Below are 25,706 nucleotides of genomic sequence, written 5' to 3' on the forward strand. Positions count from 1 at the left end.
AAGGCTATAGCATGGCTGAAATTGTCAAAATATGACATGTCCCTAAAACAGCTGACAGCACCTCAAAACAGCATAAAATAACTTGTCAAGACACGCCATAGCACCGAATGTTGCAAAAACAACCAAAAACACCACAATAATGTATGTCAAAAAATGACCGGAAGGGCAAGGCTATAGTAAGGCTGAAATTGTCAAAATATGACATGTCCCTAAAACAGTTGACAACACCTCAAAACAGCATAAAATAATGTGCCAAGACATGCTATAGCATAATATGTTGTAAAAAACAACAAAACACCATAATATAACGTCGAAAAAATGACCGAAATAGGCAAGGCTAGAGGAAGGCAAAAAATGTCAAAATATGACATGTCCCAAAAACAGCTAAAAAACACGTCAAAACAGCATAAAATGGTGTGCCAAGACAAGCCATAGCATAATATGTTGCAAAAACAGCCAAAAACACCACAATAATGCATGATAAAAAAAAATAACCGAAAAGGCAAGGCTATAGCATGACTTAAAATGTGAAAATATGACATGTCCCAAAAACAGCTGAAACACCTCAAAACAGCATAAAATAATGTGCATAGACACGCCATAGCATAGAATGTTGCAGAAACCGCCAAAAACACCATGATATAGCATGTCGAAAGAACGACCGATAATGCTACACCATACTTTGGCGAAAAATGTCAAAATATGATTGTCAAATATGATATGTCCAAAAGACAGCTGAAAACCACATTAAATAGCATGTTGAGTAACACCATAGCATAGAATGTTGCAAAAATAGCCCAAAACATCATAATATAGCACAGTATAATATGTCCTATTTATAAAAAATAATTTTTAAAAAATGACATAGTATAGTATGAAGTCCAAAAATCATAAAACAGACATAAAATAGTATGTGGTCCAAAAATCATAAAAAACTGCATATTATAGTATGACGTCCAAAATTCATAAAAAGTGACATGGTATAGTATGTCCTCAAAATATCATGAACAATGACATAGAATACTATGTCATCCAAAAATCATCAAAAAAGTCATAGTTTAGTATGTTCTCCAAAATTCATAAAATACAACATTGTATAGTATGAAGTCCAAAACTCATAAAACCATCATAGAATAGTAATAAAAATAAAAATCCTAAAAAATGACATACTGTAGTATGACATCCAAATTTAAAAAAAAGCGACATACTATAGTATGTGGTCCAAAAATCATTAAAAAATGATATAGTATAGTATGTCGTCCAAAAATCCTAAAAAATACCATAGTATATTATGTCCTCCAAGAAAACCCCCCAAAAAACATAAAATAGTATGTCCTCCAAATAACATAAACAACGACACAGAACACTATGTTATCCAAAGTATTATAGTATGTTGTCCAAAAATAATAGAAAAGAACATAGTATAGTATGTCATCGAAAAATCATAAAAAAATGACATGGTATAGCATGCTGTCCAAAATTCGGGAAAAAACAACGTGGTATTGTGTGTTGTCAGACAATCATAAAAAATGTCATAGTATAGTATGTTGTTAAAAAATTCATTAGAAAATAATTGTATAGTTTGTCTTTGAAAATTCATACAAATATTATTGTATAGTATAGCATACTATGTCGTCCAAAAATTTCCAACAACTTCCAAAAACATGGGAATTTAACATGTCTTCCAATAATTCACAAAAATGTCAAAGCATAGCATGTTGTCCAAAACTTCATAAAAAAACCCAACAGTCATAGTATTTAATGTGATCTGCAAAAAAACCTCAAAAAACGTCTTTTTCATAAAATTCAAATTCATTCAAATTCATAAAAACACTATGGTATAGGATGTTGCAAAAAATTCATATCACTGTCATAGTATAGCATGTCACTCAATAATTAACAACATCACAGTATAGTATATCACTCAAAAATTAATAAAAACATTGTAAAGTATGTCGCTAAAAATTCATATCAATGTCATAGTATAGAATTTTAAATAACATCATGGAACACTATGTTGAAAAACATCATATTTAAGCATGTTTATCAAAACTGTTATGTACAACATGTTGAAAAAGCTGTTGTATAACACATGGTATACTATGTCCACAACATGTTTTAATGAATATTCTATAACTATTATTCTACAGTACGTCATAGCATTTCTCATCATCCCATTAAGTGTTAATTGTGGCCTCATGGGCTGCTGTTCAGAAACAATCACAATGTGACTTAAAGAGAAAAAGGAAATGAGCACAAACCCCATTGTAGCTGCTTATTTTATGAATTTATTTCCAAATGTAAACTTCACTATTTCATGCATACAAGTTATGACAACATACATTATTCAACAATCTGTTATTTTTCATATTTGCATAGGACATGGTCACAATATATTGTCTAACATGTAAAAAATAATGCCATAAAAAGGTACAGCAGAGCAGCTAAGACCAGCACATTGAGTGTGTGTAGAATCCGAGGAACTGTACAACTGTAATACTTGAATGTAGTGATTTTGGTTTGCTGAGAGATAAAAAAACAGACATCTGAGGGTTAGAGTGAGGTCATTAGAGAATGTACTGGCCATAGCTGAGTCGATAGTTATTTACAGATTAGATTATACTGGTGCTGAGAGGGGAAGCAGCACCATGGAGTCACTACAACAGGCAACTGATGGTGATGGGCAGAGGAGAAACACACGGAGGTATCAAGAGAGCAACATTACACTGACGAGGTACACTGAGGACAAACAGGTACGGGAAACAGAACCAAAAGGCTGGTGAGAGGCTCTCTTTGTAATTAAAGGGAGCAGCACAGCAACGTGTGCTGCACAACCTGGAACAGACTAATCCTTGAAGGGCAAAAAAACATCCAAAAGACTTTTTTGTCGGCGTGCATTTTTACAGTTAACGCCAGTGTCAGCTCATGCAGCCGAGCAAGACCACATGGTCAGTGAAGGGTACAGACAGATGTGGTCTGCTTGCCGCAGCCGCACACTCCTGCTCACTCAGTCTCTTTTGTTTCTTTCCACTCTGTCAGAATTAGTTTGCTCCTGTTGATTAAACAAGCTTTCTGTTCATTCAAGTGATTTTCAAAAACAATTATTTGAGGAAAAAGAAAAGAAGGTCCATATCAAGCACAACATCCATTGATCAACACTTACAGCATGTAAAGTTGAACCCAAATTGGGCGCAAAATTACCACAACATTCATCTTTCCCTTCAAAGCCTTTGGTAACAACTTGTAACTGTGGAGCTTCGGTGAGGACCCAAAGCTCCGTCTCACTGCTCAAGAACCGCTCTCTCCTATCATGGCCGCCTCTTCAAACCTTATCCCTCAAAGCCTCAGGCCTTTGTCATGAGGGAAGACATGCTCCGTAACTCTCTAATATTATAATACATCAAAATATTGCATGTATGTTGTTCATTCAAATTGGCGACGCCTGGAGCCAGCGGAGGGAGAAAGGAGAGATTAAACCCGGGAAGTGTTGACAATGAGAAACGTACCTTGTACACAACTCACAACGTGTAAAAAACCTCACAGTCAAGACAGACTTCTATTCATATCCTACAAAAATGCATCGGGTCCATGTAAGCAGCACATTTATAGCAAATGCAGTTTTTCAATCCTTTGGAATGGTTGGGTTTTCATTAAGATTGTTTATGTCCAAAAGAAAAAAATACCTGTAATAAGCCATTATACATTGCTTGAGTACTGTACAGCAAAAAAAAGAAGTAAAAATTAAATAACAAGAAATGAAAAGCTACACAATCAAAAAAAAGTTTACATAAAGCAGAAAAGAAATATTTAACTTAGAGCACTTGCATATCAAATATGCAGAGTTGCTTCATTAAATCCTGTACATTACATTAAAAACATGTCACACTTTATAAAACTGTACAAGTTTGTTAAATGTCTGATAGTAGCTTTTTTTTTTACCCTCAACTTTTGTATCTTTATGAAGTTACCATAATAGTTTTGGCACACAATTGCATCGATCATGCTTGTACGGTCTGATCAGTGATATAATCATGTCATTAATATGATTTTTTTTTTTTTTAAATAAGATTGTTAGTTCTTTACATACTAGGCAACAACCAAATCACTTTTATATATTTTTACAATTAGCAGAAAAAAAATATTAACTGGTACACTGTTAGCATCTTGTAGAACCTTGTTTGTTCCATTTAGTCGTCGTTTAAAGTCCTTTTTTTACTCTCCTTTCTGACAGATGTCAAAAGCTGTAATCTTCCCAGGATTACAGTTGTAAAGTTGGATTTAAAAATGCTGAAATGGAGCTTCATAGTCATATACAGCTGACATTATTCCTCACATAGAAAATGTTTAACTAAGACAAATATATGGAGCTCAGTAGAGAGGGGCTGCTTTAAATATTTTTGTAACATAAAATAATAATAATAGAAAAAACGTATTATTTCCTGGAGAGATTCTTGGATCTATAAGGATTTGCAGGACCCTGACAACATGGGATGATTATATAAAAATGTAGCCCAGTGTTTTTTCTTTTTTTTTTTGTTTTTTTTTTACAGAAAAAAAAAGGTCTTTCTTTCCTTCGTCATTCAAGTAGGGACAAATAAAACCACCAATTATTTGTGCTACTCATCAAGCAAACGCAAGCTACATGATGGATGTTTCGAAAAGATATGAAGGTACAACAAAAGTATCTCAAGAGGTATGAGTTCTGAAAAACACACAAGCATTTCATATGAGACAACAACAAAAAAAAGCAATAATAAAAATTATGACTACATTGCTAACTCACAATGCCGTGGTCTCTATTCTTACAGAAAACGTTAAAAAGAATCTAAATAATAAAGAAAACTCTGTTTGAAACTGTCGAACATAGAGGTCAGGAGGTTTCCTTTTGCTTATCGTCACCCTTAAACAATCCTGACTGGAAAGGTAATTTTTGGATAACAGGCTAACTGGAATAACCTGCATCCTGACATCAACAGGTGTTTCTGATTAAAGGGGAAAACCCCATTAACAGGGATATTTCTTTTTAAACAAAATATTAAACAGCCCGACAAAAACAGTCAACCTTAATGCTTTGATAAATCCTAAAGAGTTGCTGAAATGACCTGAAGATGATGGAAAATCTATAAAAAAAAAAAAAAAAAAAACTATACATGTTTCTCCAGAGAGGTTAATAATTATTTGACAACAAAAGCAAGTACAGTAAAAATGGACATGTACAAAACTGTGTTCAATGGCCTTTTGTGTTGAATTATTCAAGTAGATTTGGTACAGTAAGAATAAAAGTTATGAGACACTCGTGCCTATGGAGGCCTATATGTCACTGGTGCAGTCTGGCTGGATGGATAGACTGGGATGTTTAACGCTGTCACAGTTGGTGTGTTTTCAGCTTCCTGTTGCCTACTGTAAGTCCACCGACACTGAGGGTCAAAGGTGTTTAAAGGGGCGTTTCACTGAAAAGAGCTCCAGAGTGCCCAGTGCTTACTAAGGCGCATCGCAGGACTTGTAGGGTGTATGTGGAGACATTATAGGCAGGAGCTGGGGCCCCGAACATACGGAGGCGTTCCCGTGTTTCCAGTGTGGTCGGACACTGACCAGCAGTGAGCACAAAGCACCCAGGAACACCAGGGGGGATGGGGGGAGACATTTCTGTGCAGTAACTGATGTTAAAATCCACAACCTGTCCCATATCTGCTTTGATGTCGACCCTGAGGTAAATGTGCAGATTATGGATTAAAAGAAGTGATTCATGAAACCTGCTTAAGGGGTGAGCTACTCAGAAATTTGTCTTTGCAGGAGGAAGTTACACTACAAACCAAAAAAAAAATGGATAGCTGCTCAACAGCTTTTTGAAGTTTGTGGAATTTTTTTTTTCCAGAAATGGTACATGTAAAAACCCTCTCAGTGCTTCTTTCACAAAGAGCTGCTGATCAGTGGCATTCAAAGTGTCATCTTGCAGCCTGGAAACTATTTGAACATCTTACAGAGGGTTGTTTTTTTATTAGAAAAAAAAAACAAAAAAAAAAACGTGGTGTTTTGAGGAAACTACTGCATTTCGATCTAAATAAGGGGTGTTTTCTTTCTGCAGGATGTGACAGGGCTGATTCTTCACAACTTTAAAGAGAGATGGCTACTGCGGAGAACGGGGGGACAAGGCCGGCCATTCATGGACTTACACCTGCCGGACCGCCTCAAAACCCCCTCTGCGCTTCTAAGGGTGCAGTTATTAACATGCATATAGTGTGAAGCATGGGACTGCAGGGGGGGTGGGGTGGGGGGGGTGGTAGAAATGAAGCTAGCATGTGCTGATGACAACAGTCTGGAGGGGTCTGACAGGAGCAAATACATGGATGAGACCATTTCCGGCTGTGTAGTGCTGAAGCATTAAAAGAAAATGTAGGCATAACACAGACCGGCGGGGGCTGCAGCAGTTTTGATAGTGGTGCCCGCTTCCATGGAAGGTTTACTGTGCCTTTTGCCTGACTTATTGAGGCATGTCTGTCTAGAAAACACAAGTCAGCTTTCTCACGGGACATCTGAGCTTCACAGGGAGGACGACGTGAGGCTGGTGAGCGCTCCACTTTGCTGATATGTTCGTTATGGTTCAAATGTTTTTACAACAGTTTAAAAGTCCCCCTCCCCCCACTTGTTGCAAGAGAGAAGTTTGAAAGCAGCTGTTTGAGAGCTCTGTGTGTGATTTTGGACATTTTTTCCTTGGCATTGTATAATTTGACTCTCTGAGAGGATTTCTCCCTGTGCTTAGGATGGAGTTGGGGGCATCACACTGCTAGATTTGTCTAGGTAGTACTGTTGTTCACACACTTCTCCTTCTTATTCTACAGGTTGGATCAACCCGCTAATTACAGCCATTTTTTCCGCTCTACAGTTGGAGGGAGGAAGGGAGTCGGGGAGGGAGGAGGAGATGGATGGGGGGTGTCTGCGCCTGGGTGTCTCCTCCTCTGTGCTGTTCAGCTCATGATAAACCTCTCCTCTTTTATCAGGACCTGCCCTCTCTTGCCTGTCAATTCCAGATAGCCACTTTGTTCGCTCCGACGCGCACGGCTCTGCCCTAACACTCTGGCCTACATATGAACTCCCTCCAAGTTCAGGCCACCTTATGCAATTTGGCAGAGTCAGAGAGATAGGACAGGTAGAGCCAGATGGGCGAGGGAGGACTCCCCAGGAATGGCATGTTCGCACTCCTCCTGCGGGCCGTGAATAGCTGCTTGTGGGATGCAGCTGTTTCCTCGAGGGAGGCCACAAAAGGCAGAGCCAGGAGGAAGAGGAGGAGGGAAGTGAGCCGGCCGTCTGGTTCTACCTGTGATACTGCCAACCAGCAGCCCCAGGCCTCGATGAAGGGCGGCTTACAAGACTGAATAGAAAGCTTTCATTCACTCTTGTCTTTGGTACTTTTTCCTATGTGCTTCAGAGAGGGATAAACATTGTTTCAACTAAAGTCCCTTTGTGTCCATTCTGAGTGAAATGCCGGCTGATGATACAGCGCTTTAAGAAGGGAAAAAAAGCATGAACAGCTGCTTTGAAACTGCCTCTATTTAAAGGTTTCTTTAACTGAGTATAAAACCCAAAATGATACTCCCGCAGTGCAGATTTACACACTGCTGTTTCACGAAATACATATTTAACCCAGTGTAATCGGCAATATTAACGTTGCAGCGAAGGAGCAGGTGTGTTTTGTTTACTAGAATGGAGGTTCAGGGATTGTTAAAAACACAGTAATAACTTTACATATGAACCCCCCCCTCCCGCCGAGAACACATGAGTTCTGCATACGATTGAGCGTGTGACCATCGGGCTAGTTTCCTCGAAACCAACAAAAAAAACCAAAAAAAAAAAAAACAAAGAGTGCAAATTGAGTGTAAGGCTGCTATATATGTACTGTATGTTTCTCTTCACCGTGTTCATTCTTTCAAGCTAACAAGGCCATCCCTGAGCAGGGCGTAAAATTCAACCCCTGTTGAATTTCAGAGTAAAGTGATGAGTATATTGTGCAGTCAATGTGAGTACTGTGAAGTACTGTGGTATTACAGAAATAGCAACTGTCTTCAATCCTGAGGTGTGTGTGTGTGTTTGTACCCCTTCTCCTCACCCGTCCAAAAACAACAAAGAAAAAAACCCATTTTTGATAAGACTTGTCAGGGTGTCTGTTTTTTTTCTTCTTCTAAACTTTGTTTAGCTGACTGCGAACATACATTGGACAACTAGCCATGATTAGAAGCTAAAAAAATACAGACATATGGTACAGAATGTAAATATTGCCATCTGGGAAAGGCATTACCTTCTTTTAGGATCACACGAGTAATTGCACTACAATAAGCAGTTATGTACAGTATGGTACACCACAGCAAGCGCAGGAATAGCAAAGGGGGGGGGGGGGGGGGTTGCTGACAAGTGTGCAACACAAGTGTAATGACAAAAACACAGGCCTCGCAGGTCAGAGGCAGAAAGTGCGACTGGGTTTCAGTTTAAGGCGAGTTGGCTGGGCTGAGGGCGGGGCTGAGGGTGGGGCTGGAGGCATCCGAGCGGCTGTAGTCGCTGAGGGAGCTGGGACGTGTGGTGCTGCTGCCGCTGCTGCCGTGGGGCCTCTTCAGCATGCCGGGCTGGAAATCTGAGTGGCGTCGGGCGTGCTTCATGAGGTGGTCGCTGCGCATGAAGCGCTTGTCACAAAGCGGGCACCCAAACTTCTTCTCCCCTGTGTGGGTGCGGTAGTGGCGGGCCAGCTCATCAGAGCGAGCAAACTTCTTACTGCAGTCGGGCCAGGTGCACGGGAAAGGCCGTTCTCCTGGAACACACAGAGGGAAGGACAGAAGTCAGAGTTAAATCACACAAGATGACAGCAAAATTACATTTTATCTTATTATTATTATTTGGACATTTTTTGCACAATTTTTCCCATCTTATCTTACAGCCAGGCTGTGACAAGTATTACACCACAAACTGTATATAACCAGTATAATTGGGAATGTACTGATCACGTGACCAAAGCATTAACAGGAGTAAAAATGGAAGTAGTCTATGTGAGGAGGCAAAACAAGGTCCACAGGAAAGCCGCTCAGCCTTGCAGCCAATTTTTCCCTGTGGCCACATGTTGTATTGCAGCAAAAAAAATCTTCAATGGCCCAAAAAGCATTTTCCCCATAGACCACCACTGTAAAAGAGATGTCTGTAAAACTGTTAAAAGGACATCCCCAACTGAAAACCTGGTCAGTTATGAGTCTTCCTATAATGAATTTTTGATCCATGTTGGTTTTATATTTGTGAAACTTTCCCCAAGCTGAGAAAATAAATTTCAAAATCTGTCATTTCATTATAATGTTAAGTCGATGAGCCAAGCAGGAACTCGTGGGCAGGGCCAGCAGGAGAAACGCTGTGCATATTCAAGGGGCCGCATACCCAAGGAGGTTCAAAAGAGGAGAAGTCATAAATTAAGTCACACCATTGGGGTAGAACACATGTGCTGTTAAATCTGGTTTGCAGTTTCTGAAAGAGCTGGCGCACTATCATAGAACAAAAACTTACTTTTTTGCATGAAAAACACTCTATTGTATATCAGCCACCATCAATTTGATTGTACTCAACAGTTCTGCCAAGCCGAGCGCATCTCGGGAAGCTAAAAAGAGTGCACACAAAGCACAACTGAGCTGACATCAGCCCTTTATTGTATCACTGTCTGCTGTGATGCTCTAATATCACAGCTCCAGTTACATCACGCATTTGTCATACTGCCCTAGCTCAAACTGCTTCAAACACCATGTCCCAGCCTCTTTTGAAAAGCCTTGCGCATATCATGGAAGTGAACTGGATGCTATCTTGGCGTCTGGTATTAAGGTATTCAGCGTTCACAACTGTGGGAAACCAAGGGAACTTTGAGTCATTTTAAGGAACATTGTGCTTATGCTTTTTTTTCCTAAACTTAACCTTCTTAACTTAATATTAAGTACACAATTTTAAGTTACGTATGCAACTTGACATTAAGTATGCAATTTTACGTTAAGTATGTAATTTTAAGTTAAGCATGCAACTTTACATTAAGTACGCAACTTTACATTAAATATGTGACGTTACATTCAGTACGGAACTTTACACTGAATATGCAACTTTACGCTAAGAATGAAACTTTACATTAAGTACACAACATTACATTAGTTATGTCCTTCATGTGGCACTGATCAGTTAGAAATCATATGAACTAGTGTGTGAAGATATGTTGGTTTGGCCCATACACCAATGACCTTTGACCACACTACTTGGTCACTTCCCATGAAACCAACATTTTCCTCTTACTTCAGTTTGATATGAAAAATCAACTTGCAAAGATGTGAATGTTGCTCCTGTGAGTTGCTCAGTGAACGCCATGCCTGCTGTTATTTTTGCCACAGTCACATGACTGTGAGGGCCCCTTTTGTTGTGTGGTACTGCAGTGCAGACTTTAACACCCATCCACACTTTAAGATATAACATTGTAACTTTGACAGAAATAAACACAGACATAATGTTCACTATACACAGTTACTCATCTTATAGTAATTTTTCATCCCTGCAAGTTAATTATAACACTGTGCTGCGATCAACGGGAGTTCATGGCTGCTGAAAGGTTGAGATACGAGTGCAAAAAAAAATATTCTAGAGGGAAGGAATGTAAAGAATGTGTGATTTGTACTAAATGAGCCAAAACTTGCAAAATCTACCCTAAAGTGCTTTAGGTTGTAGGAAATTAACAATCACTTACAGGCCTTTTCAGAAGCACCGATAAGTCAGTGAGTGTAACATGAACCAAAAAAACTGACTGACCCTGGTACTCACCACGATCCAAAAGGCTCACAGCGGTCAGAGCAGTGGCTCATTATAAAGGTGTTTACAAGTACACAAGTCATGAAGACTGCTGTGCAAAGCCAACAGACATGTTTCAGGCCTGATGAACAAGACATGTTTTCTGCACTAAGTAGACTCTGAGTCATCGAGGAATAATGATCACAAGGTTGTTGCTGGGTCTGATAGGTCTAGGGAGGAGGAATATCAAAACAACTCAAGACATCTTTAAAATATATATTTTTTAAAAGTGACACAAAAAAGGCTGTAGTGAGACTTTGGGGTAAATCACCTAAAAATTGGCGCTGAGCTGGAGGAGCAGACACAGTTTAATTATCTAAGCTCCAGATGCTAATCACACTCACAATGGTTACCCAGCCCATTTTCCAACATGCAACTATCTGTGACTCGGCACATGGGAAATTACACCCTTCCCCCCTCCATCAGGCAATAAAAGTGGGTTTTGACACAAATCTACTCAAAGCCAGATGGTTCCATATATCTTGTGGTTTCCTTCCATTCTGATGTGGAAACAGTGCGCACGGTGCAGCGTTCTGCATCCACCGGCCAATATGTCTAATACTGTATTCTATTTAGTTCCATTTCAGTGAGTTTCTGCCTGACAATAGCCACATCCAGCATTCTAATTTTACCAGCCTGACCTTGCAGTGCTACATTGAAGGGCGCCACGTCTTTTAATGTTATAGTGCTTTCCTGAAAATATTCAATCGCGTGCACGCCCAGGCCAGGGATTTGAGGTATGAAAAGGAATAAAGGTTGAGATGCGTGAATGTTTATAGGTGGCATGACAAATGAGTGCATAAGAACGGGCTTGCCAAACGCTTTCTTTGTTCTGTGGTTTCCCTCAGGGCCACAATGGAAACAGTGCTGTGCAGCATCAAACACTCATATGCTACCTGATGCCAGTGAGTCTCAAAAACAAGAACTCGGTGCACTACTAGTCACGGTGCCTCCTCCCCCCCATACACTGCATGGTTACAAAACATGCAGACAGACAGAGCAAGTCTAGACAGCCCGGTCTGTGTTCTTGCCTCTGACGCCTCAACTCAGCTCCAGACAAACTCAGTCAGCCCTGCCCTGCTGCACCTCCTGCGGGCTCAGAGTATGTAAACTTTGTAACTGACATGAAGACATTTGCATATGCACACAGCCGTCTCCTTTTTTCCCCCAAAAAATCTATACCGCTCCTCCTCTGCTGCAAGAGTTATCACACAAAGAGTTAAACCATCTGCCCTGCATAAGTTCATAAAAACAACAAGTCTGTGGTTGTTTGACCCTATTTACACATCCTGGATTAAAACCCAGGAGAAAAGGAGGCAGTTTAACTTTAAAGACACTAATCTCATTGAAGAGCCTCATGATAGTCTGATTTCATACCTTATTAGCAAGAGAGGCAGCCTGTGCCGCCACCTGGCACTGCAAAATGAATTATTGGCTAAAAAGTAGAGCTAAGCTCTGCGGGCTGCTTAAGGCTCAATAACCAGCGTAACAGATCCAACTGCATTAATATTTAACCAGACACCAGAGAGCTGGGGCTGAGATATCCAGTCTAACTGCCCCGATACAGTAATGCAGTCATAGTGGAAGCATCAGGTATCCAACAGCAACTCAGTGAGATGCATCAAATTATTTAGAGCTCCATGACTTCTTAGAAAATAAAGCATTAACAGATACGCTGCCCATTTTCGACCTCCTGCTTAACGGCTTTTGGCATTTAGGTCAAAAATATGAATATGCATCAAAAACTACGCTGCATTAATGTCAGCCTTGAAAGGTTCACTTACATAAAGAAAAAAAAAACATGCAATGCCCCAATTAATTGTGCTTCTTTCGTAACATGAGGGTTTTTTTAACGAGGGCAGCGAAAAAACATTTTTCTGCCAACAATGAGGAGATTTAGAGAACTTTGATTCTGAGTGGAAATGATGATAGGGGTTATTAGCCTCTGAGGTAGGAGGATGTCACTCTGAGATATTTCAATAGACTGTAGATATTACTCAGCATCACTGTTAAAATGCTGCAAGCAACTCCACCTTCCCCTGCTCTTATTCCCATCTCTGTTGTCTCAGCAGGACACTGTGGTGACTGTGACGCCAGGCCCCACCGATTGGTTATCCCATCTCTGGCAGCGTCCAGGGTGTGGTTTGTCTTTCTCAGAATGTGTCAGTTGAAGAGGGCGCAGGGGGGTAATGAGGCAAGCTTTTCCCTAACGAACACAGTGACCCAGTTACCCGTAAAGTGAGTTACATCATGCACGCAAACTGTATCTCCACTAAGCACTAGTGTCCCCCCTCCAAGGCGATGCGATTATGTCACAGGTACTCTTGTTATATAACTGTTCTCTCCAAGGCCACTGGGTCAGTAAATAAACAGCTCATCTCTGCTCCTCTCCCACCATCCTTCTCTCATTCATATCGAAGAATCTTTGGCTGCTCGGTTTCTGCAGAAGAAATGGAATCTGAGGTCGTCTCCCTGGTGTAAGGGATGCTGTCTGCAAAAGGCAAGATCAAATCTCTTTTTTGACGTGAGCAGCGGCGCAGGAACTTAACGCGGTCACCTGCTCCAACAACCAGCATTTCAAACGCAAGCAGATAACATTCCTGGTGTGTCCTCAGGCATGGGCGAAAACTCACACAGTGTATAGTTGAAACCTACATGTGAGCCTGCTATGAGAGAGCTAGAGTAAATAGCTCTGCAGGGTGAGGAGGGGAACAAAATACAGTTCCTGTGGATACATCAGAAATCACCTTGAAGTTGACTTTGCTCTGCCTGCACTGTGAGAACAGGAAATATCTTTTACAGAACAAAAACAAGGGCCACGTTAAACCTGCGTGGACTTTTACAAGCAAACAGCTAGAGCAGGGAAAGTAAAGTCAGACTGTAGATCACAGCTCATTAGAGTCGCAGCTACCTCACTTGAGCGCTGGCTTAGTGGCACAGTCAGCCTGGCAACATGAAATGAAAGGGACACCACTAACTCCAGTGGCAGGGCTTAGCATTACCCTGTAATTTGGGCGCATGTTTACAACAGACTATGACCTGTAACCAACCAGCAGCCAGCAGACAACCATCCATGGGATTCTGTGTAATACTAAAATGACTGCGTCCCCTCATCTGCATAAACCACTGGAGCAGACAGGGTTAACCCAACCATACCCAGCAGCAGCCGCTCCCTCCGCACCCACCATCATGTGCCAAGATGATCTGCCTGCAGAACAATGAACATACATTAAGCAGCTCCTCTTTTCATTGTTCACACAGCAGTATATGCAGGCTGCGCTAGTGCAAAAATAACAACAAAGTTCTGTGGTCTGTAGAAAAAAAAACACTGCTTGATTTGAAACATATCTGAACAGAACTGTTTACGTGGCTGCTCCTCTATGAAAAATTAGCTGGAGAGGAGTCAGATTACAATGAAAATCGCTCAGTCAAAACATGTTTTCTCTGTTCAGAGTTGCGAACAAGAAGACTCTGCAGGAGCAATAAAGGACACTTGGATGGGTCAGGTGCTTTCAGGGAGAAAAGCTCAGAAAACAGATTTGATCTATTATCATCTTTTGTCTTTATCGAGAGGGACCTTGCTCGCCGTTGAATAGCATATCTCTCCTTGTGGGCCTATAGCTGTCAGGTTGTGAACAATAGCAGGAGGCTTGCTCCCAGCAGGAGAGGCTCTCCTGTAATGCATTTCAATCAGACAGGCTGTGTGTACTAACCGTAACTCACTCCCCTCGGTCGGCACCGTGCAGGCCTATTGACATTTACCCGGAGACATGCAGCGGGGTTGAGTATGACCGTCTGATTCCTGCACACACTTAGCCATACATTACTTCATCCCCTTAACTCTTTAAGGGAAAGACTCGGCTGCATTGACCAGCTCATCACATTTGCCTCAATTAGTTAGAGTGGGCACTCTCTTTCAGCCTTGAGTGCATGCTAAAACAACCTGCAGCCTTGATGTGTAGGAGGTGGTCTCCTCATCTTTTAAACCATGGTTAACTAAGGACAGGCAAACAGCTGCAGCCATTAATGGGTGTTTACAGTTGGTCTGCAGAAACAGGTGGGAGCAGGGATGCCCCATCAGACATGACTCTCACTCACAATGCCAGCTCATTCCACTCATGAGGTCTGACACTCTAATGTGATAGACATCCTTACTAACCGGCACCAAACTAAGAGCCTCGGGCCTCACCACGCCGCAATAAGAGCAGATCCATGCTGAAGATGGTGCCAGCTGTCCGGTGTTATGCCTGATACTTTTACGGCAAGTGGGAGTGAAATATTTTTATGTCTCACAAGGTGGGTTTCCATTAACCTTCAAATTGTGAAAATTGAAATTCCGAATATAAACTAATGGAAACGTCAATTTAAAAAAAACTCCCATGTATCGCAAAAAGGTTTTTATGCTTGCATGAGGTGGTATTTCAGGTGATTCAAAAAAGCAACTTTTTTTGCTTTTACAGGTCACATGATGCTATGGTATGTGCTTTTCAGTAGGAACTGGCTCCCTCGGGCATGATTCGGCAGGCACTACTAGAAGTATTATTGCATCGCATAACTCTTCAAAAGTTAAGCGGATCATTCAGAAATTTTGAATCCACAATTCCTCTGTGAAATTGTGGACTATCACCTCCCAGAAATCCCTCATACGTGGCCGGTCCCCTGCTGCATTAGAAATAAACCTGCTAATGTTTTGAACATTCATCACCATGCTTCTTGGAATGTTACTGCTAGAGAAGAAGTCGCATAATGTCACTTAATAGAAACGCAGTCATCTCACACCTAGAGAGAAACTGCCCTTCTTTCCCCAAGACTCCACAAAACACTCCTCATCTCAAACCGTGGGCCACACCCCTGTATATCGTAGTCTGCCATAGTCTGATTTATCACGCAGAGAAAGGGGACACACCTTACATACCATGGGGAACATAAACACCCCAACTAGAGACAAAACACTCCCTGTGACATGTGATCCACAGCTTCTCTTATTCAAGCTGAGCTGAACACACAGTCAGGGTCTAACTCTGGGATGGGACCCTGCGAGTGGCGGGCTGACAGGGGTTTTCTCTGCTGCAGAGGTCACAGTCCTTCAAACGTTAATCAGATTAGCTGCAGATGCAGCTGAATGTATGACCTACATCAGTGGAGGGCACTGACAGTGAATATGCCGGTATCTAACCCCACCCCCACCCTGCCTGCTGCACTGTATATTCTCCGTCTTTGTACTGCAGATCCCTCCCTTGCATGCAAGATGTGGTTGGCGGTTTCTGAACAGGAGAGGTGAAAAAACATGCACAGTGTTCCACAGGTCTGTATCCCTCTCTTCCTGCCGCTGGTAATCAACACCACGCCACAAGCCGTGGCCGGGGCTCGGCCTCGCAACACAACACGCCTCAGCACCTATTTTGCTTTGCAGGCTGGAGGAGGATGGGAGGGGCTGGCGGGGGAATAGACAGAGCAGCTTTTATAGAAGTACTCCAGAGCTGAGTAAAGAATACATGTGCCCTGTGGGCCACTGAAAGCAGCACAGCCAGAGAACAGAGGCCTTTCAATATTAGCAGAATCCACCATGCATGCCTGGCTGCTTAATCACGCTTTAATCAAGTTTACATTCCAACATTAGTGAGGAACGATCTTACTGCAAGCTTGATGTGTCCATAGAGGACAGCATATGGACAGCATTTGCAGCAACCTCAGAGATGTCTTTCATGGAGCAGGAACACTGCACCAGAGGATTAGAACCGGCAAGATGGTGGCTCCACTTTGGTTTTATTTACATCCCGAGGATCAAGTAGATTTAACTAATACCTTGTTTCCATTCGACACATACTGTACTGCCACACGCTGCCTTCTCGAGCCAAACAGCTTTCACTTACAAGGAAAAGGTCTTATCTTACAGCACAAGAAAACACATCAGTAAATAGAGTCTACAGTCATGCTAGTGTCTCTGTAAGGATCTTCTCAGTCTCAGTGGTTCTTTGAGCTAAATGCTAATGTCAGAATGTGAACATAACGTGCTCACAATAACAAGAGCCCCTTTTACACCACCTGTTCAAGACGGGATTACTCTGCTGTTATGCCATCTTACTCTTCTGTATAAAAGGATCAATCCAAATGAGAAGACAGAGTTTTCTTGCCTTGCAGCTAACATCAGAGGTACTAACAGCGCTAAAAGCACATGCGTGTAAAAGAGACAGCCGGCAGGATGGTACAATTGGCAGAATGGATGTGATGTTTTGAAGATGTACTATGCGACCCACTGTGGCTACCTCCAAGAAGAACAGCGGCCGAAAATGTCCACTTAGTAGGGAAACAATGAAATTCAGGAGCTCCTTTCCCTCCGAGCAGAGGATGAGATCAGTCCCAAAAATAACAGAGACAGTAAATTATTGTTATTGCCATTATATACCATTGTTATTGTTAGAAAGCACTGCCAATGCATTTGTTACATGTCACACTACAGGCAGGCGCTGTTGTGTTAAACATCACGCCCATTAAGCCTCTTTTGCTTCCACTATGCCGGCAGCCTGTCTATGATCACATACTTGAGTGACATGATGCCGTTTTTAGTTGTGTGTGAAAATGCAAAGGCGGCACAATAGGAAAAGTCAGGGGGATCACCATCTATGAACCATGAATGCCTGTGTTCACATTTTGCCAATGCATCTTTTAAGTGTTTAACTGGATGAGTGAAAACTGAGATTCATCATCTGTGGATCATAAATGTCACAAACATCCATAACAATCCACCAAATAGTTGTTGAGATATTTCAGTCAGGACCACAGTGGTAGACAGACCGACCTGTATGCTGCTGGCATAACTAAAAACACATTAATTATGTCACCAGAACGGAGACAAATGGAAACTGTGAACATCTCCTGACGGAGGAGTAGTCCTTTTTTTAACACGTCAGGAGGAATATGGCTCAACTGGGTGGGATGGTGGAAATCCTGCTGTGTGGCAGGTAGACAGACTGACCTCTTGTGCCCCAGTAGAGCTTTTACCCATCGCTGTGCCAAAGTCAGGCTGAAGCAAGAGCAGGAAAACCCCATCCCCACCCTGCTACCTCATCACTGCCACCAGCCACACAGGAACACTGTGCACTCTGTGTAGCCATGCAGCCAAGTATAAAACCACTGGCAGGGATGCAGCATATATAATCAGAGGCTCCTGCTTCTTTTTTCCATGTGGAATTTCGGATAATTTCACGTTTAAAAAAAGTGTCATTAACCACAGTTATTCGGCCGAAAATAGAAAGCATGCATGCAGAAGTGGGTCTACATGGCAGTCGCACTGTGCTGCCAGGTGGTGCTACTTATTTCTTAGGACATACAGAGGAGGGATTTACAGTCATCTCACAGTATTAGAGGTACCCCCCAGCGGAACACAAAAGAGCTCCAAACAAAATGTCAAACCAACTGTAAAATATGCCATTACGCTCTTTGTCTTTGTGAAATATTGACCCTGTTCGTCCTGGTGATTCAAATAGTTTTAGAATAGGTCCTGGGCATTGACAAGATGGCCTTTTGTGAGGCCCAGCTGTGGGGGGCCACAGGAGGCCCAGGCTGTTCTTTCTGAAGAAGACACCAATTGTAATGAGCTTGTCAGGGGCCATCTCTGCTTTAGTGATGGCAGCCTGCATGACACGACCAGAGCAGAGTAATGAGGCTTCACAGAGAACACCATGTACCTCATGACCACAAGACACCTCCTGCAAAAGTGGGTCTTCATCGTTAGAGTCAGTTATTGCTTTTAAGACGCACACTCGACAGAGGATGAATGAAAAGAAACCAGCTGGTGCTGAGGAAGGCCCTTTGAAAGAATCAAAAGCATTTTTATGACCTTCATTTGTTCCATTTAAAGCTGAGTAGATCTGTGTTATATGACTGCATTTTCCATACTGCAAGATAAGTATATGTGTCTGAGGAAAAGCCCCACCTCCCATGCTAGCAGATCAGACAAAAGCCGTCTGGTAACCTTGGACCCATAAACTGTGGAGGATTCCTCACCATCAAACTCAATGCAGGATAATGAGCGATTTAAATTCAGCATGCTCCCTCATGTCTGCTAGATCCTGGAGTCCCACTAACACTGTGTCAGAGAAGACAACTGTGTTTGAGTTAGGGTCTCCAAAGGGGACCCTAAACCAGGAATGTTTTAATGCCTAAAGGGACAGTACTTTATTTATCAGAGTAAGGGGGGTGGCTGGGGTGTGATTTTTAATTTTTCTTTTCAATATTATAGCCCTCCCTGTTTCAGTTTCCATAACTGTTATTGTTTTTAATCCCCTTTACAATTTGGAGTGTTTCTTGATTTGGTTATAACACTCTTTTGGTAGTTGCTGATGTCATACTCCCTTAAGGCAAGCTCCACTGTGATTCTGCTTATTCCTCCATGGGTGAGCAATAGGTGGATGCCTGTCGTGTGCCTACACGCACAAACTATCATAAACTACATATTTCCTTTTTTTTAATTATTATTATTTCTAGTGCCAAAATAGAATGTTTTTTGACTCCTATGTTTGAGTCATCTCGGTTTCCCTTGAGCCTCCCTGAGTGACTAGGAGAAAATACATGACACTCCCTTCACCATAAATAACCATATTTCTCAAGTTCTATCTAAACATTTTTTAAGGAAAACATGCCTTTAAAACTCAACCAATGCCCCTCCCCTATGCTAAATCAAAAACATGACTCCCTCCCCAGTGCTTAGAAAATTATTTGAAGAGTTTTCACAGTTTTTGCACCACCTCTTCCCCTCTGATAGGCCTAAATAACGAGCAGTCCCCAAAAGCAATAGAGGTCCCAGTAATCTGCAGGCCTCATTTGTTTGTTTTTACTTGTGACAACGGTTCACAGCGATGGTTATGAGTTACACTGAGTACATTGATTCCTGGAAAACTCATTGCTGTTAAGAAAAAAAAAGACAGAAAGAAAAAAAAGAAAAGTAAATGAACAAAAACAGGAAATGGTTTTTAAAAAGTGCTGATAAATAAATAACAAATGTAAATTATAATAATTTCTGAGAATTCGAATAATTATTTTCTTAGTTTTCTTTGTATTTTTCCTTTTTTATTTGAAACATTTCCAACAATTCTCTCTTTTTTGGGCTATTTTTTAAAGATAATTTTGTTGTCACTTTTTACTTCTTTTTGTTTAAACAATCTGCAGGACATTTCTTGAAAAGTTGCTGACTTTTCTGACAGACATCAAACCAATGTGCTCAGTGCTTCAAAGCTTTAAATGCAGCACAAGAAAACTGATGTCGATCCAGGTCTCAAAGAGTTAAAAGCTAATGGCACCAACATTATATTGCAAACTAAAAAATAATTCTTGTATGGCTTTAACAAAAAAAATGATGCAGTTGCAGATGAGTGGTAGAAGTTCATTTTGAGTAACAGGATTGATTTTCTCGTGTGCTGCAGACATTGTGTAAGAATCACAGTGAAGCTCAGGTTTCAGCTCCTCTTACATGCAGAGAAATCTCACACAAGGATTGCAAAAGATGAGTTGATGAGGCTTTGGGGCGTTACAGAAGTCAAGAGAAGATGCCTGAAATCTATTGTCTCCTGACTCTGCTAGTCGGGGCTGAAGGGAAGCACACAGCGAGAGTCTGGCTCTATGAAAGCACTGCAAGGCTGGCTGAAGCAGCCGGCTGAACTCAGATGACCCACATTCAGGGACCATCCAATCAAATAAGCAGAAAGAGCCATTATTATCAGAATTTATGGGAGACAAACCAATCGTGAAGCCAGACGCCCGAGCACATCCACACATAGAGGCAGGCGAAAGGAAACACTTAATAGGCAAAGAGACAAGGGCAGGGCTTATACAGAGCAATAAAACTGCACTAAAAACACATGGTCGGGGCTGAGGGGAAGCACAGCGAGGGCTGGAGGCTGGCTCTCTGCTACAAGTTTGGCTGAGATGAGGCAGCTGAACTGAGATGACTCATGTTCTGTGACTATCCAATCAAACAGGCAGAGAACATCCCTATTATCAGAAATTTTAAGACACAAACCAATCACAAAGCCAGGAGTGTGTCCCAAAAGAGAGGAAAGGCTTATTAGGCAAATAGACAAGGGCAGGGCTGTTAGACTGTAATAAAGCTGCACTAAGACACACAGTGTGAGAGACACAGGCATTTTATCCCTTTAGGAAGCCATTTAAGTAATGATGCAGGAGTATGATGGACCCCTTTTTATGCACATGCATAATTCTCAGTGCTGCTCTTGACAAACACACCCCTGCACCATGCTGCAGCTGATGAACAAAAGGTGGTGTATAGTATATGTCATTTGTTATACAATTTGACTAGAATGCAACAATAAAACACAATATTATCAACAACCTACAGGAAAATCACCATATCACAAGCATATGGGGCATCAGAGTGAGTTTTATAGTTTTTTTTAACCCTTTGAAACCTGAATAAATTGGCTGGATTTCTTTAAAAAAAAATGGTAGGAGAGCAATGAGAAATTTAACAAGTGGCCCAGATGTTTGCAAAAAAATAGAATGAAATTACAAAAAATTACCAGGAAATAAGCCAAAAAAGGTCAGTAAAAAGTCACAAAAATACCTGAAAATTATGCCAAACATAAATAACATATCCAAACAAAAGAAGAAAATGAACTTAAAAATAAGTTGTTCATTGCCTTTTTCCCTCACATTTTTTTTGACAATATCAAACCGATTTTCTTAGGTATCAGGGGTTAAAATACTCGTGAAACAGCACAACAAAACTATCATCAATCCAGGTGTTAAAGGGTTAAATCACATATGGCATCCATATGAAATTCCTCTGGGATCATAAATGTAGTGATATGAGGACACACACCAGTCACAGAGCCAGACAGGGGAGTGTATCCTGATACAAAGGCAGGCAATATGAAAAGAATAGGCAATGAGACAAGAAATTTGCAAACGGATGGGTCACTGATTTTCCTCTATTGATACAAACAAAGTGGGGAATTGTACAATGTCACATATTTTGAATTATGTGTGCGCAAATTTAATTCCTATACCGCTCAAATATGGGTCAAGTTCACACGGGGCTTTCTCATGTGATCCAGAGAGATGTGTTTTTGTTTCTGGGCTGTCAAGGCTGATGTATGTGTGTGTGTGGAGAGAGTGGAGGTGGGGAGAGGGAGCTGCAGTCTAACAGCAGAGAGGAAGGAGAGGCTCCTCAGTCGAGGCTCAGCTAGCTGAGTCTGTTGCTGGCCAGATCAGCTGGCAGTCTGTCTAGCGGGGGTGTGGCACATCACAACAAAGGGCTTTGGGCAGACAGGCGACTGCACAGCTCTTATCAAACCCCCTTCAATTTGAATCGATCTACATCTTTCCCCCTCTCTCTCTTTTTTTCTCTGAGTAGCGGAATGCAAAGAGCAAATTACGGAGGTCCTTGAGGAAAGTCAAACGGTGCTCAGGAGCGCATTTTGCTCGCCCTCCTCTCTGCAGGGTGGCCGACTGGATTTATCTTGGAAACTTTTTGCACGCTCATTCTGTGCATTGTTTTTCTTCCTCGCGTCGCCAAAGTTGACTTTAATTAATGCGCGCGGGAGAAAACTGGAAACCCGATCTGTGTAATTTCGCTCTGCTGCAGTTTCGGTTTGTACATACTGTCCAATGCAGGGGGGTTGCGAGAGGAAAGCAGTGACAAAGCTCAGAGACTTGAGTGGGAGTGGCACTATTTTTGACTCTCTCTACCCCCCCAAAATAAAAAAGGACATTTCGCAAAGTTCATACAACTTAAAGGAACAATGCAGCTATTTAAACTATGAGTAAAATTGGGCTTTTGCTGCGCTTTTACGCGCCGATTAGTGTCATTTAGGGTGGATCCGTGCATATTTACACATATGAGTCGATGAAACAGCAGTCAATCACCCTCCTCTGCACATATGACTGGAAAGGAAACCACACTTGTCATGTCAGTCTTAATCATCCGTCCTCATATAAGGCAGGGAAGCTACAATAAGTCACAGCAACAAACATTTGCATCCAAACTGACCTGTGTGTGTCCTTAGATGAGCTTTGAGGTGGGATGATTTGCCATAAACTTTTTCACAACCTGAATAGTGGCATTTGTGCTTTTTCTGAGGTGATTCTTGCTCAGTTCGACCTCGTGATCTTTTGCCTCTTTGTTTGAGCGAAGGATCGGAGATGGTGGTAGGTGTGGCAGAGTTTCCATCATCTATGAGGTTCGGCATGCTCTCATCCTTTATTTTTGCCTGCTCGGCAACAATGTTGGGAGTCTGCTGGTTAAAATCCGCCAGAATCCGCGCCACCACGAAAAGAGAGGAGTTCTCTTTCACCAAAGGCTCCTTTATTTCCTCTCCGTTCCTGGAGGAGGACGGGATTTCTGGTTTAATCTCCCTATTCCCTTTAGGAGCGTGAACAATTGCACGACTGGACATTGAAACAAGGCACTCTGCTGCAAAGTGATCCATTTTGTCTTTGAAACAGCCCCCTCTGCTTCTTAGTGACATTCAAAAAAAAAAATTAAAATGATGGCGTAAGAAAAAAAGAACTTGTTCCGTGGTTCCCTTTGTGTGTTGGTGAGGAGGAGGTCGTTCTCATCAGAGAGAACTGACTTTATGATCTTACCCGGCTTTCCAATATCATCAACATCCTGTGAGAGAAACGCCTCGGACAAAAATGCAGACAAGCCCCCTTTAGAGAAAAAAACAGAAAAAAAACAAATGTCTTTGTTTAGTGCAACGACGCTGGTGACAGGACCTCCACAAACTTGGATGTGTTAACTCCCATCGCGGCTTCAAACACTCTCCAGCATAGTGAGTGTGTCTCCTGAGCGCCTGTTCCTGCTGGTTGTATCCATGCTGGGGGCGTGTCGACCGGCAGCGCTTCGGCAGCATCGTCAGAGTAGGCTCTCATTCATTGGGTGCTGCGTGTCCCCAAATGCACCGAACAACACGAGTTACTTGGAAGTTTCACCTTAAGTTCCCTCCATGCATTCAGATGATGTATCTCACAGGCGACACAGTTATGCACTGCAGAGACCTTTAGGAGGAATGCATGCTACATTTTAGAGGTGGAACAGTCTGCAGCATCCTGACAAAGCCTGCGTGCACACGCAGTGGGATCTTTTGTAACATTTCAGGAAGATGGATACTATTGGCTATGGATGCAACGAATGATGCATCTGTCACTGCTATGCTGATTAGTCGACTGATCGTCTCAAAATAGTAAAACAACAGTACAATAACAAGCATTAGCATAGCAATTGTAACAAATCTATGATTTGCAGAAACATACCATGCCAATTACCATGGGATTGTTCAGTCACACTATTGGAAAAACAATCAAACAAAAAAAAAAAAACAAGTTTGGCTTTCTAATGATATTATGAATATGAATATGAATATGAATATGAATATGAATAATATTATGATTATTATGAATGATATTAGGCTAGTTGACAGAAAGTAGGTGGATTTCCATTACAGATTACGCATTTGCAAGATGATTGCATTTCCACTGAGTGATGTTATGCCACTTCTCCTCTGGCAATACAATTCCAAGAAGCATGGTGATGGATGTTCAAAACATTAGCAGGTTTATTTCTATCGCAGCCACCACACTAGCTGTCATTATTTCCAATCAAAGGCAACGCTGGCGTGTTATGCGAGCGTTAATGGAAAGGCAAGCCCTCTATACCTGGCAGCAGCCACGTATGAGGGATTTCTTAGAGGTGATAGTCCAAGAGGAATTGTGGATTCACATCGTCGGGATGATCCACTCAACTTTTGAAGGTAGTTATTCGATGCAATAACAGCTCTTGTAGCTCCTGCTGCATCATGAGGGAGCCAGTTTCTACTGACAAGCACATAGCCCAGCATGTGACCTAGAACAGCCAAAAAAGTTGCAGTTTTCTGAAATATGGCTTTTTCGATCACCTGAAATACCACCTCATGCAAGTGTAAAAACGTTTTTGCGATAAAAAGGAGTTTTTCAAAACTGACATGTTTCCATTAGGTGTATTTTATAATGAATTTGCCCAATTTGAGGGTTTATGGAAATCTGCCTGTTGTTAAAGTAGAAAACAGAGTAATTTCCTCTTTATACACTAAACGTGCAACATTTTGACATAAATTAGGAGGTGAATCTCAACAAAAGTCATTATATCATATTGACTTCCTCTGTTCCCAACAATCCACTCACAAATGAGGAAATGATAAAGAAAAGCACACTAAACAACTTTTCTGAGGCAAGTGAGCTGTCTGTTCTGCAAAACGGGCAGCAATAACATGTCCCCCATACTTTGAACATTATTGTGTCACCTTCTTGAAGCAATCAGCACACTATGAGGCCTCTGGCCAAAGTGTCGAGCTTGAATGCTCTCAACTGCCAAATTGCTGGTTCAGCCTGCTGAAATTCCACACAGGCAAAATAATTTGTCTTCACATCCTCACAAAGGCTTCATATTCATATTTTAGAAGGGATAATAGTGAAAATATGACTGGTCATAACTGCTAAACTTTTTCATATTACTTTCTAACTTGTTAAATAAAGCTTTTGCTTTTACTGTACTGAAGTCACTGTTTTATTTTGCAATGCAGTTATACTGTCCTATAAATGCAGAAGCCTATATCGTGAAAGAAATATAAAAGTCATATCATATTTGACAATTCCAAAATGGCATTCAGGAGGTAATATGCTTCGTTACTATTATGACCCATTTCCAAGAGAAATATTGTCTGCACATCAACAGCTTGTAAATTTTTTTAAGAAGACGGCGTCTCCCTTTCAGCAAACTAAAATTTTTCCTCCAAACCCTCCTCTGAGCAACTCTGCGGTCTCTGCCAGCTGAAATCCAGCCAGCAACCACAGGCAATGTCTTCTTC

At 41.5% G+C, this 25,706-nt stretch overlaps 1 protein-coding gene across 1 annotated transcript; it reads right to left on the reverse strand.

Annotated features, from left to right (window-relative positions):
* Positions 1-2,268: 2,268 nt before the first annotated feature.
* Positions 2,269-23,652, reverse strand: klf13 (Kruppel-like factor 13). Its single transcript, XM_042495593.1, has 2 exons — positions 22,853-23,652; positions 2,269-8,797 (listed from the first exon to the last, which is right to left on the reverse strand). The coding sequence occupies exons 1-2, from the start codon at positions 23,328-23,330 to the stop codon at positions 8,481-8,483; spliced, it is 795 nt and encodes a 264-aa protein (XP_042351527.1). The 5' UTR covers positions 23,331-23,652; the 3' UTR covers positions 2,269-8,480.
* Between the last annotated feature and the right edge of the window lie 2,054 nt (positions 23,653-25,706).

This window comes from Plectropomus leopardus, chromosome 11 (assembly GCF_008729295.1).
Source record: "Plectropomus leopardus isolate mb chromosome 11, YSFRI_Pleo_2.0, whole genome shotgun sequence".
NCBI classification, from domain to species: Eukaryota; Metazoa; Chordata; class Actinopteri; order Perciformes; family Serranidae; genus Plectropomus; species Plectropomus leopardus.